General features: G+C 43.6%; 1 protein-coding gene across 1 annotated transcript in view; it reads left to right on the top strand.

Annotated features, from left to right (window-relative positions):
- Positions 1 to 14,841, top strand: part of LOC126199544 (protein O-mannosyl-transferase TMTC1-like) — a 648,409-nt gene that overhangs the window by 469,347 nt on the left and 164,221 nt on the right. Inside the window, exon 10 of the mRNA XM_049936465.1 lies at positions 9,411 to 9,532. Within this exon, the coding sequence (XP_049792422.1) occupies positions 9,411 to 9,532 (122 nt within the window). The remainder of the gene's footprint in view (positions 1 to 9,410; positions 9,533 to 14,841) is intronic.

Raw genomic sequence — 14,841 nt, 5'->3', positions numbered from 1 at the left:
ATAGAGGACATTTGTCAGTATCTGAACTCATTATCAAAATTACACCATGATGGTAAGACAAGAACCAGCAAAATACCACATAACAGGTGGACAAAATAGTCACAATCGTGAATCATTTGGTATTTTGCTTGTTCTTGTCTTACCATCACTGTGTAATTTTGATAAAGAGCTCAGCTGTAATTTATATTTTACCAGCCGTTGTATCATGATTACTAAGGGTACTTGTTCTGTAACACATTGTAAGTTCCAGAGTTCGTATAGGGGTTATTAGGGTTAGTAGTTCTTCTCATGGCATGCTGCTCATGCGACTAGGATAATGGGTTGGAACCACTGTCAAGTTGTCTGTGTCTACTTAGGCCATAGATTTTTATCATGGGTTATGTTAGTCTGCCCATACTCTACTTCTTACTGCAAGATACTTGGCGGTTTGGTATCATGGAGGTCAAGGTTTAGTTTGAATTTCTTCTTTCCCTTTGACTCTATATATATTACATCGGTATACAAAAGCATGTGACGTTTCAGGTATTATGGTTTACAGTCATGGTAATAAATAATGGATGTTTCAGAAGGGATTGTACCACATTTTTTATTGTTGTTACACCTTATCTGACGGTGTGCTGGCCAGCATGTTTATTTATCGTGTATGATTAGAGATCAGAGGGTACCAGATTGTCTTAGGCACCCATGCCCAACACTTCAAAATGGCTCTGAGCACTATGGGACGCAACTGCTGTGGTCATAAGTCCCCTAGAACTTAGAACTACTTAAACCTAACTAACCTAAGGACAGCACACAACACCCAGCCAGCACGAGGCAGAGAAAATCCCTGACCCCGCCGGGAATCGAACCCGGGAACCCGGGCGTGGGAAGCGAGAACGCTACCGCACGACCACGAGATGCATGCCCAACACTGAGATAATTAAGTTGTAGCAGTTGGCTTGTAGATATCCAAATGTGTTTTCGGTTTACTAGGTTTTATTTCTAGAAGGGTTTTTAATATTCAGGGATGTACTGCTTAAATTGGGTATTTTAGTTTTGTTTCTTGCGGTTAGATGTTTGTGATTATCACACAAGGGTGCAATGGTGAACATAATATTTGAGGCCTGGTATGTATGGTTTATTTAAGGGCACAAAATTGTTAAAGGCTTTGAAAGGGGGACCTTTTCAGTTCTTGAAAATAGGTTGTCACAAAATTTTATGGTTCATTTACAGTTCCAGTGAGTCCATAGTTGACCAGTACCAGGTTGGCTGTACTTTTGCCGTTAGGTGCTTACATGAGGTATTCGCCTTTGGCATAGGTCTTTAAACATTAACGAACATTTTTAGTTGGATCTTTCATACCCGATATTTGGGACTCTTTATTAAATTTATAACCGAGCTACATTGTGTTTTTTTTAATAATTTGGTTTGTAACGAGCGAAAATTGCCTTTATAGATGTCCTTTGTTTTTACATATGACGACATTCGTCCGTTTTATGACTGTGATTCGGGTTTATGTTTTATACGCTTATACATCTCTGGACTAGAACAGGACGAAAAAAAGGAGATATTGGCATATGTGCTCTACTGATACTTCGTAGAATATTGCCTTAAGGTTACTTCATTTAATACATTAGAGTACCATAGTTTTATATGTTTTTGTTTGAAAGATGTTTAGTTTTCAAATATTGGCATTGGGCTACTGTTCTTTTTTAAACAGGGCCTGAGAATGGCGGTAATGTTCTACCATAACTAGTCGCGTGACAAAAAAAAGGCATTCTCAAAATACAGCTGTGGTGGTACTTTTTCTCATATAAACGGAAATGGCTTAACATGTTCCATTAAGCAGCATTTCCGCATCGATTTCCGCGTTTAAGCATCTGATAATAGTCTGTGCCGCCTAAGGGTAGCTTTCTAATATGGACTCTCATTGTGTCTTTTCTCTGTCGATGCAGAATTTCCGATTGCCCTGAGGAAGAGATGTGAAAGTTACAGCTGTGGTGTATATTTATATTTTTCAGTGTACTAAAATAGGTTGAATTAATTACTCGGTTATTGAAGGCCATTTGCCAATATTTAGTTTAAAAAGTGTTTGACAAGCGTTTTTCCGGTACTTAGTACCCATTACCGTCTTCTAGTGCTTTATCTGATGAAAAGTATCTGGGCACCTAGAATTCGGCATTAATATGGTGTGTGTGCCCACCATTTGCCTTTATGACGGCTCGAAATCTACTGGAGATATTTTCAGTGATAAGTATGAATGTGTGTATGTCTGTGGAGGAACGGCACGTCATTCTTAGGCCTGCTCAAGACTCGATATCAGGCAGGTAGTGATGTTGGACGCTGGGGGTCTGGAACGAATTAGACCTTCTAACGCATCCAGAAATATTCCTTTCGATTAAGATGTGGACTTTAGAAATGGCAGCCATTATCAGGTGTGCTATTGTCAACAAACCATTTGCTCGCATATCCTGCTATATGGCATAGAGATTTGTCCTGCTAATATGGTCGTGAATTCTGTTGTGTTGGCTGAAGAGCCAACACCGTGTTACTGGAGGAGGCCGAAATGAACGCGTTTTAGCTCACGCAGGCTTTCGTGAGGAGGGAAGAACTATACTGGCGTTAGGTCTGGAACATGACAAGGAGTTATAATTCAGAAAGCGGACGTAAGTAGTTTGATAGTTAACTTTAATCCATTAATGATGAACGTCGCTCTTGACGGTACATGATGCACAATATTTTCTGTTCAGAATTCATTCTAATTACTGAATATGGCGCCTTGCTAAGTCGCAGCAAATGATGTAGCTGAAGGCTGTGCTAAACTATAGTCTCTCCAAATGAGAGCGTATGTGGTCAGTGAACCACCGCTAGCAAAGTCGACTGTACAACTGGGGCGAGTGCTAGGGAGTCTCTCTAGACTAGACCTGCCGTGTGGTGGCGCTCGGTCTGCAATCACTGATAGTGGCGACACGCGGGTCCGACGTATACTAACGGACCGCGGCCGATTTAAGGGCTACCACCTAGCAAGTGTGGTGTCTGGCGATGACACCACAGATTCTGAACTGTTCTTCTGCTATATGCATAAGACAATGTTGTAAAATGAGTTCATATTCTTCCGGTTTTAGCGTTTTCTCATGCGCAAGAAGGTGACCACAGCATAACCACGAAAAACACCTCCGCACTGAAACACCACCTACCTCCGTACTTCACCGTTGGTCGTATGCAACGATCACAGGTATCGTTTTCTAGCCATTCACCAAACTCAAACTCTTCCGTAGAACTGCCTTAGGATATGCCGTGATTTTTCGCTTCAAATCAGTTGTTTTCATGTATCCATTGATTGGTGGCTTCGCTTTTTACACCACCTAAAGTAGCATTTATTACAGAAATATGCAACTTATAAGAAGCTGCTTGATCATTGCACCATCTTGTTTTTGGCTCCCTGCTCTCTGCAACTGTGGTAGCTGCGCTTATGGTACCACTTTGCAATTCACCCTCCGCAACGCTTGATCGTCCTTGCCCTTCAGTACATTTGGTGTGTCTGGTCTTGGTTTAAATGTGGTTGTTCCCTTGCATTTCCAGTTCACAAGCACCTGACTAACAGTCGTCTTGGGTGGATTGAGAAAGGCCTAAACGTCCATAATGCGTCTGTTACTCAAAGTGAAACCCAATAATGTATCCACATTCTTAATCACTGAGCTCTCCAGAAGATCCCTATCTGCTGTTCGTGCTTCTTTACCGGCAATACAATACGCCCGCCTTCTTTTATACTGGCGCGTCCATCTATTGTGACATCTAGTGAACATTTCCCCATTACGTGGGCGTGTTCGGATACCTTTGATCAGATAGTGTTATCCACTCACAACTTGAAAATGGTCCACTCTACTGAATCAATTAATAATGACAGACTCTTCCTTTCTAGACGTAAGTTAAATGTGTCTTCTACGCTGATAGTAATACTTCTGGTAAAGCCAAGTTCATCATACAGCTGAGGTCTGGTTTTGGGTAGCTCTTTTCCTGTACAGACATTCCATACAAATATATACAATAATTTTATCCATATTCGAGAGACGTTTTCTTTCATTAATTTTTTAGTTAGGCTGTTGAGAAAGCTTTTCACAATTTTTCCCATTCTAAGGTGGAAGTTCCGACAGAAAGTAGTCATCAGTTAATTACTTAGCACTTTCCAATGTTTTACTCTGTTTATTTATAACTGCCACAGTTCTCAGCTATCTGTTTTTGTCACATAGCGATAACAGTGACCTGGAATACCGTATTAGTTGTGTCGTGTGCCACAGGTAGAAAGCTTATTGTTTAACATGTAGAAATTTCAATCTGAAGGCGTCAGGCTTCGTTCACAACAAGTTCATCTCATGAACTGTATACTTATTCTCATCTCAAGAATTCTGAATCAAATATCTGTTACCCTAGCTCTGAAGGCAATCACGTCAGCTACTGCAACAGGAGCAGCCACTGAAATAATTTGATTGCATGCCTGGTCCATCGTAAGATTATCACGTCGTTGGATTTATGTTAGTTTAAAAACCGCGTCCCATAATCTACAAATCTGTAAAACAAATAACGTTTCCTCTGCATCCAGCTGATGTCCTATAGAAAAATAATTTTATCTGTTTTCCATTTACTGAACTGTAAACAGCATAGCTCTCCGTCCGATGCCACCTAATAACTCGACTTCATTTTAATCTGCAAATATATAAGTCATAACTACATAATTGCGACCATTGCATACTTTAAGCTTCTTGCATGATTCATGTATAATTTATATGCAAATTAATACTAGAAAACTCATTACTGTTTTCATATTCGGTCACAATCAAAATTAAAATACTTTTCCTTTGTTTTAGCGCAATTATTGCTCCGCTGGTGACAAATAAAAAGTCGTACACGAACCCATATTTACAACGTTCGGGTTTTATCTCCTCTCAGTATCTGATGCATCTGTTCGTTTATTTTATCAAATCTATAGTTCAGATGTGACTAAAACCAGCTATAATCCATGAGCAGCATCTTCCACAGTTGCTGGACTCTGTGTCTTGTAGTGACGTACATGATTTATCATCATAGAAATTTTCTGCAGTAAGGAAAAGAAATTGTGTTGTACATGCTAAACTCATTTCTACAGGATAAGTTTACTAGTACTTCCACTTTTAAATTTAATGCTTTCGCCGTGGTGGCAGATGTTGTATCACTTACTGATTATGAGAGGATAGTCGTCAATTACTTTCAAAGTTTCTCTCCGTATGTTTGTTCATTACGTACCCACAATACAAACGCCGGAGAGTTTTCCGTCATTAAAACATACCAAATATTCCAAAAACATCGTAGTATTTAGTTATGAATAAATTCTCAAAATCGTCTTGAACACTCAGTACTGTCAGAACGTGTATAATAAATAGGAGTAGGAGGTGGGTTCAGAACGTGGAACTTGGGATATTTTACTCACATCTGTGACTGCACGCCATGTTATATGCTTCGCCGCTGTGCTGCTACAGTCAATGCTATACAACAGACAACTATTTTTTCCATAAACGTATCGTTGTTTACTGCTACATCTCCTACAAGAAACATTTTTATATAGGGAGGGCTTGAACTCAATCGATACAATTTAGAAGGCTCTTCACGAATATTTTCAGAGTCTTTTTTGTATAAGGGACTCGTGACCTCCAGTGGACAGCGACAGAATAATAATGCAATTTTGATATATTTGGTTTGTAGCGCCAGTTACCTTTGATCCTGTGACAACACCTTCACAACAGCGGTAAATCCTGTAATACACAATCACGAAAAGCAGAAGATAAAACAGAGTAATGCGAATACCCTCCCCCAGATCATGTATAGCGTGATGCTGTCACTGCAGGAAACACTTCAGCATAGTGTCATTGTGACACACTTGAGTTTACTGACCTCACGCATTGGCGAATTTTCCAGTCCGTACTGCTGTGTATCATTAACCTATAATTAATACTGCTGGAAAAAACAAACCCGAGACAAGACCCAGCAATACACAACCACGAGAAAGGAGAGTATAGTGGACATTACTATTGTCAACAGCGTGTACTGTGAATGACTGGAACAAATGTGTTCCAGACGAGACACACAGCACACACCGTCGACATTTCCATTGTTGTGCAGGTATTGTCAGTGCAGTACCGAAACAAAAATACCTGGAGGCAATAATTATAGGACAGTGTTCCCAGTGGTGCAGTGCAGGCTGAATATATTGCAGGACGCTCGAACGTCGCAGGTATGTCCATTAATACTTACGCTCTCAGAGTATGCACTAAAAAAATAATAGTTCCAGGTGAAAATATGGTGCTGTAAGCCGTCAGAATGTGTTCTGGGTGTAGGATAAAGCGAGAAACAGTAAAGCACAGCATAACGGCCGCTCTGGCACGTTTGTTAGGATATGGTTAGAGATGATGAGGTCTTTACCGAAGGCGTCTCGAAGCAGATCTTTCACCTGGCAAGCAGCAAGAGGTGTTGCCCCGTCTTTCATGAAAACAGTGGAGTAGACACAGTTGTATTACTGCAAAGCTGGAATCATATGTTGCACACAGAGGTCCTTGTAACGTCTTCTCGAAGAAAAATGGACCGAGAATAAAGGAGGATGAGACACCATCACGGCACCACACAGTCACATAAGCTGGTAGTAGTGGGTGTTCTTGCACGACATGTGCCTGAGTAAAACCTTATATGCGCCAATTATGTGTATTCAAGGCACCACACAGAGTAAAATATGCCTCGTCCGTCCAAAGAATATTCCCTAGCCACGGATCATTCGTTTCCGAGCGTGCCAAGAAACGATTGGCAATGTCATGGCGTTGTACCATATCTTGCGGCTTCATTTGGCGCACTTCCTGCATATTCAAGGGACACGGCAAACCGGTTGAACTGTAGAACTAACGAAAGACGACACCAGTGAGACAGCTACAGCATGGTCGGCTATAGCTACAGTAACTCCATCAAGAACTGGTATGGGCATGGGCCGTCCCCCCTCTCCCTGCTGCACCACCTAATTCACCTATTTATTCTAAATTTTTCATCATATTCTTCAGCCCATTTACTGATATGGAGCCTCTTCGCAACTGTTGCTGTCGGCTATATCCCTGCAATGCCACGGTGCTATTGCTGCCGTTCTGATGACAGAACTTTACCAGCAGTGCACGGTCCCACTTGTCAATAGCCAAACGGTTTCGCATAGAAAACTTCAACCTCCTTAACCTTTTACATCAATAGCCAGATCACAAAAGAGAGCAACATGCATCGCCAAGCGATATGCAGTATAGTAACGTTAAAACACGATATATTTCACATTCTCACTACTTACAGCACTATAATTTCACCTTGTGGCAGAAATAGGACCTATTACTAATGAAAATACGTACGATGTTTCAGCATCCTGCCCGATGTAGGCATTCAGAACTGTAGCACTTAGAACACCATCAGTTTAATTGTTAACAAAGAGTAAGAAATTACTCTCCAACCAGCCATAGGAGGTCCCGGGTCGCTTACAACAAAATACGCCCAACGTATGGCTGCAGAATCGCCGAAATTTTATGCTGAAGTTCTGGTACACCCTTTATAAGAATACTTCAGCGAGTAGAGGACAGTGAACCCGCACCTCTTCCCTTTGGCAGGTCCCCGGCTTTGTGCGTGAACAGTGCATCTTCACGCGCCGGAGGTCGTCGCCAGTGCTCGTGTGTGTCTTCGCGTCAGTGCTTCAGTGTCTCTCCGTTTGTGCTCCTCCGTTCACGTGTGTAAACTCGTTCTTCCCTGTTGCGTACAATGATGAACGTTTTTTATCCAATCAATACGCCCGTGAACGGCTTCATTTATTTTTACTGTGTCTGTCTCCCAAATTTGTCCAGCATCTTTGTTTCTTTTTCTGTCTTTCTGTTTCTTGTATGTGTTCACTGTGGCCGAAGAGCGGCGTAGATAGGCCGTTCCTGGCCTACCTTTATTGTAAAGGTATTAGAATAATAATAAATAAAAAAATAGGGGACAGTGAACAATCGTTTGCTTTCGGGTGTGTCACCAATTTGTCTTTTCCGATAGTAGTAGGGTAGTGGGATTTGTAGCGCAATTCTGATATCAAATTGATATGCAAATTGATTATATTGATCATTTAATCACCCCCGTCACCGACATAGCATCGCACTGATAAAAACACCCTGTCATAGAGTACTAACAGCTACGTCCTCTTGAATTATAGCTTCTTGCTGTCAAACGTTAAATGAATTTCTTTCCCCGACATGTGTGCCAATGGCGTAAAAGACTGTCTGAAATACACACGAGCATGACAGTTTATTTACAGACTCTGAACGCGAGAGACACTCTCAAATCATGTAATTGGTTCAAAAAGCTGAAAGAATTTGCTAAGTAAAGATTTTTTTCTTATGAGTTTAAATTCTCGCTTTTTCTTTACTCCGATGACGGTTTCGAAATAACAAGGATATTCAGCGGTGATCGGTAGTTCTCGCATCAAAACAGTCGAAGTTCCTTTTTATTCCTGATACGGTGAGCATGTCTCTGCTGACCATTTGTGATCGGTGGCGGTACATCTCCCTGGACGTCATAAAATAATGAGATGCGACTGCAGTCGAACGTAAAAACTATACCAGTTTTGCTCATGAAACTAAAAGAAAATGGACTTTCCCTATTTTCGTGGAAAGAGGATATTTGTTATGGTCGCAATCGTAGTGTTTTTTTTTCTTAAATACACTCCTGGAAATTGAAATAAGAACACCGTGAATTCATTGTCCCAGGAAGGGGAAACTTTATTGACACATTCCTAGCATTCGGTGCACTGTGCGTTCAGACGACCCTGTACTCTGACCAGCATTAAAGTCTGATCTTAGTTCCACAGTTAGCCGCCTGTCCAATTTTACCCGTCTGCCCATCCTACGACGCCCGAGATCTGCAATAACACATTTACCACAGTAGTCTTCGAATACCCAACATGTTGTGCTCGTGCTGAGTTCCTGGGCCAACGCAATCTACCCTCTGTCATACTCAGATACATCACGCCCTCCACATTCTACACACGGACAGCACGCTCACTGATACTACATCCACAGTTCGTGTGTCTCACTAGCAGTTATTCCTCGCCGGGTGACACTGCTATCGCCTGGATAGTTTCATATCGATAATAGGTCGGTCGTCATAATTTTTTGGCTGATAGATCTAGCGGTGAGAAGCAGGTTAATTTTGAACTTATTTGAAGCAACAGCAGATGTTGTAAATCCATATATGATGTCTGAAGATGATGAGATTGTCGAAACTGGCAGTAAGAAATTATTAGCGTTTGGAGATGTTGTGAAATATGAACCAATTTTTGGCAAATAACTACGAGCTGAGGGGCACCACCGGTGCAGAGTGTCTTACGTGGGCGCCTGTCTGACTTCCCGCAGCACCAGCGGCCTCCGGCGGTCTTCCTGAGCGTGCTGCTGCTCGCCCTGCCCTTCCTGCCCGCCACCAACATGCTGCTCACTGTCGGCTTCGTCGTGGCGGAGCGCGTCCTCTACATGCCCAGGTAAAGTCTACAGCCGCAACGTTCTGCGGACCTCACTTGCTTCTGGCCGTAGCAGTAGTCAAGATTATCTATATACATAGCTTGACTTTAATCAAAGATTTTCGTTAAAAGTCGCTGTTATTCATAATGACGTGATACAATAAGACTTTTAGGCATGTGTACTACACTCCTGGAAATTGAAATAAGAACACCGTGAATTCATTGTCCCAGGAAGGGGAAACTTTATTGACACATTCCTGGGGTCAGATACATCACATGATCACACTGACAGAACCACAGGCACATAGACACAGGCAACAGAGCATGCACAATGTCGGCACTAGTACAGTGTATATCCACCTTTCGCAGCAATGCAGGCTGCTATTCTCCCATCGAGACGATCGTAGAGATGCTGGATGTAGTCCTGTGGAACGGCTTGCCATGCCATTTCCATCTGGCGCCTCAGTTGGACCAGCGTTCGTGCTGGACGTGCAGACCGCGTGAGACGACGCTTCATCCAGTCCCAAACATGCTCAATGGGGGACAGATCCGGAGATCTTGCTGGCCAGGGTAGTTGACTTACACCTTCTAGAGCACGTTGGGTGGCACGGGATACATGCGGACGTGCATTGTCCTGTTGGAACAGCAAGTTCCCTTGCCGGTCTAGGAATGGTAGAACGATGGGTTCGATGACGGTTTGGATGTACCGTGCACTATTCAGTGTCCCCTCGACGATCACCAGTGGTGTACGGCCAGTGTAGGAGATCGCTCCCCACACCATGATGCCGGGTGTTGGCCCTGTGTGCCTCGGTCGTATGCAGTCCTGATTGTAGCACTCACCTGCACGGCGCCAAACACGCATACGACCATCATTGGCACCAAGGCAGAAGCGACTCTCATCGCTGAAGACGACACGTCTCCATTCGTCCCTCCATTTACGCCTGTCGCGACACCACTGGAGGCGGGCTGCACGATGTTGGGGCGTGAGCGGAAGACGGCCTAACGGTGTGCGGGACCGTAGCCCAGCTTCATGGAGACGGTTGCGAATGGTCCTCGCCGATACCCCAGGAGCAACAGTGTCCCTAATTTGCTGGGAAGTGGCGGTGCGGTCCCCTACGGCACTGCGTAGGATCCTACGGTCTTGGCGTGCATCCGTGCGTCGCTGCGGTCCGGTCCCAGGTCTACGGGCACGTGCACCTTCCGCCGACCACTGGCGACAACATCGATGTACTGTGGAGACCTCACGCCCCACGTGTTGAGCAATTCGGCGGTACGTCCACCCGGCCTCCCGCATGCCCACTATACGCCCTCGCTCAAAGTCCGTCAACTGCACATACGGTTCACGTCCACGCTGTCGCGGCATGCTACCAGTGTTAAAGACTGCGATGGAGCTCCGTATGCCACGGCAAACTGGCTGACACTGACGGCGGCGGTGCACAAATGCTGCGCAGCTAGCGCCATTCGACGGCCAACACCGCGGTTCCTGGTGTGTCCGCTGTGCCGTGCGTGTGATCATTGCTTGTACAGCCCTCTCGCAGTGTCCGGAGCAAGTATGGTGGGTCTGACACACCGGTGTCAATGTGTTCTTTTTTCCATTTCCAGGAGTGTATATACATCTAGCAGGTGAAACGCAAAATTTCTTTTTTCCGTCGCAGCAAAGCAATTTTTAATATTTAGAAAGACCGTGGATCAAAATATGGGGAAAATAAGAAACACAACACATTGGCTTGCCCAATACGGTGTAGGAAACAGATTCCAGTCTTCTCGGAAAGGATAAATTGAGTTCCTGTACGGTTTTCAAGGGAACCCTATCCCAGTCTTCCTGTGATCAGCACGCTTCTCTTCAACAAAGACCACAGAAATAGCTACACTAAAAAGCTGAAAATTTTATTTGTCAGTCACTTCAACATAGCTGCCAAATAACCCCTGCCTCGAGGGGTAGCCGTGCGGTCTGAGGCGTCTTGTCACGCTTCGCTCGGCTCACCCCGTTGGAGGTTCGAGTCCTCCCTCGGACATGTTTGTATGTATTATCCTTAGCATAAGTTAGGTTAAGTTATATTAACTAGAGCGTAAGCCTAGGGACCGATGACCTCAGCAGTTCGGTACCATAGTTCTTACCACAAATTCGTAATTTTCCAAATAACCTTGGTAAAGGCGCTAGGAGGCAGTTCTGACGTTGCGGCTGATACTGGAATCAAGACTAAAGAAAAATCAGGACACGTTGACGGGATTTTTCGACATGGAAAAACCGTCCGACAAGGCAAAATAGTGCAAGGTGTTCGAAATTCTAGAAAAAATAGGGCTAAGCTCTAGGGAGAGAAGGGTAATATACAGCATGTTCAAGAGCTAAGAGGGAACAATAAGAGCGGAACACCAAGAACGTAGTGCTTGGATTAAGAAGGGTGTAAGATAGGGACTTTGTGTTTCACTCCTGCTGTTCTAATTGTACATCGAAGAAGCAATGACAGAGACAAAAGAAAGGTTGAAGGGCGGAAATAAAATTCAAGATGAAAGGATATCAATGATAAGATTCGCTGATCACATAGCTATCGTTACTGAAAGTGAAGACAAATTACAGAATATCTTGAGGGAATGAACGATCTAATGAGTATAGAATATGAACAGAGAATATGGACAGATAAAAGAAGAAATACGAATACAATGAGAAAAATGGCTCTGAGCACTATGGGACTTAACATCTGAGGTCATCAGTCTCCTAGACTTATAACTACTTAAACCTAACTAACCTAAGGGCAGCACACATCCTTGCCGAGGCAGGATTCGAACCTGCGACCGTAGCAGTGTCGCGGTTCCGGTGTGTAGTGCCTAGAACCGTTCGGCCACAACGGCCGGCCGATCTACGAGTAATGAGAAGTAAGAGAAATGAGGAAAGAGGGCAGCTTAGCATCAGGATTGATGATCACGAAGTAAATTAAGTTGAGGAATTCTGCTACCTACGCAATAAAATAACTGAAGTCGGACGAAACAAGGAGGACATAAAAAGCAGCTAGCACTGGCAAACGGAGTATTCCTGGTCAAGAGAAGCCTACTAGTATCAAATACAGGCCTTACTTTGAGTAAGAAATTTCTGAGAATGGACGTTTGGCGCACAGTATTGTGTGGTAGTGAAAGATGGACTCTGAGAAAACCGGAACAGAAGGTAACAGAAGAATTGGAAATGTGGTGCTACAGAAGAATTTTGAAAATTAGGTGAATTTACTAGGTAAGGAATGAGGAGGTTCTCCGCAGATTCGGTGAGGAAAGCAACATTTTGAGAACCACTGACAAGAAGAAGGGACAGGATCATAAAACATCTGTTGAGACATCAGGGAATAACTTCCATGATAGTAGATGGAGCTCTAGAGGGGCGAAATGGTAGCGGAAGACAGAGGTGCGTATTCATCCAGCAAATAATTGAGAAGGTATGTTGCAAGTGCTACTCTAAGATGAAAAGGTTGGCACTTGACAGGAATTTGTGGCGGGCGAATCAGCTTTAAGTGAGGAATATGGGAATACACCAGAACCATCAGCTTATCATTCCCGTAAGTATCGCAAGGGCCAGATTAAATTGGTTACATCGAGCAGAGATAATTTTCAGCAGTCATTCATACCTTGAGTCAGACGCTAACAGAAGGCATTGATACTGTATGTAGTGCTATTGTGTAAAGTATCCTTCTCTTCGCGCTTCAGAATGGTTTGCACAGCATGGATGTACTGGAGGTGGACAAAAACATGGAAACAACAAAAACATAACACATCCCCGTGCCTAATACGATGTAGGAAGCAGGTCGGTCCCAGTCGTCTCGGAATGGATAAATTTAGATTCCGCATATTTTTCAAAGGAATCTTATACACTTCTTCCTACAAATAGTGCCACCTTCAGGTAACGATGATGGAGGTATGTAACGTTCATGTACCTATCTTTCCAAAGTAGACCGCAAAGAGACAATAATATCGACATCACAGTTGTGACCCGCGAATTAGCGACAGCTCATCCTCGTGCCAACTAAAACAAATGGTTCAAATGGTTCTGAGCACTATAGATTTAACATCTGAGGTCATCAGTCCCCTAAGACTAAGAAGTACGTAAACCTAACTAACCTAAGGACATCACACACATCCATGCCCGAGGCAGGATTCGAACCTGCGACCGTAGTGGTCGCGTGGTTCCTGACTGAAGTGCCTAGAACCGCTCGGCCACAACGGCGGCCCAGCAAAAACCGTCCTGGGCGATACGAGCTGTGTGAACAGGGGACCTTTCGTCTTGGAGCACAGTATCACAATTGAGGAAAAATCAATGTATCATTGGTGCGTTATGATCAGCTAAAATGCGCACATAATCCTTGGCAACAATGCAGCCATGCAGAATAAACATGGGGCCCCTGGAATACCATAATATGGATGCCAAAGTCATCTCTAAACCTCCGCCATGATTCACTCTGTGGTCATATAAACGTCCTGAAGATAATGTAAAATAAGACTCAGCCGACCAAATAACTTTCTTCCACTGCTCTACTATCCAGATTTTGTGGCGTCGGCGTCCGGTTTTACTTTTCGGAGCCTTTTCATCACTGATGAGTGGTTCTGGAATTCCATCTCGCCCTGCATTTTCCTGATTGTGGAGCTACCTTCGCGTTGTTTTGATGCTGACAGAGTTCGCGAGTGCGGCATAAGTTCTACACTGACATTTGATTGTGTCATCCTCTTAGTTTTCGTTACTGTGATCGTCAATGACCGTCCTTCACAATCACTCAACACCCAGTTTCGTCCGCTTTCTGGCTAAATGGTTGACGTTTTTCAACTTCCCCACACGCGGTATGAATCCTCGATACGGTGCCTCTTGAAACTCCAAACACTCCGGCTCCCTTGATGACGGGAGCGCCCACAATTCAATAAACACGAATTTTACCATTTTCGAACTCAGTTAGCTCTGCGTTAATGCACTCATTGCAACATACTGAGGATGTTGGACATTTGCCGTTCGTGGTCAAATGCAACAGCACAGCATCCAAGCTTGGCTACCATCTTCATTAAACTTTATGCATGCATTTCACGTGGTTTTTCCATATATTTGTACAATCCGTGTACGTTCGAGTGCGTGTTGTTTTCCTTGCTGTTATTGTTGTGATATTATTGTTATTGTAATCGTGAGTCAAAAGACTGATTTAATGCAGGTACATCTACATTTACGGCAACAGATAGATCAACATCGATACGCTCTTGGTCTCCATATGCCTGAACAATCTGCGCTTATGGTGAGCAGCAAACTGCGGCTGTTTGCTAATGCCCAGCAAACAGGAAAGTATCGTTATTGATTGACTGTAGGAGAC

This window comes from Schistocerca nitens, chromosome 8 (assembly GCF_023898315.1).
Source record: "Schistocerca nitens isolate TAMUIC-IGC-003100 chromosome 8, iqSchNite1.1, whole genome shotgun sequence".
NCBI lineage: Eukaryota > Metazoa > Arthropoda > Insecta > Orthoptera > Acrididae > Schistocerca > Schistocerca nitens.
The sequence above is the reverse complement of the archived record's forward strand: the minus strand, read 5'-3'. Positions and strand labels throughout refer to the sequence as shown.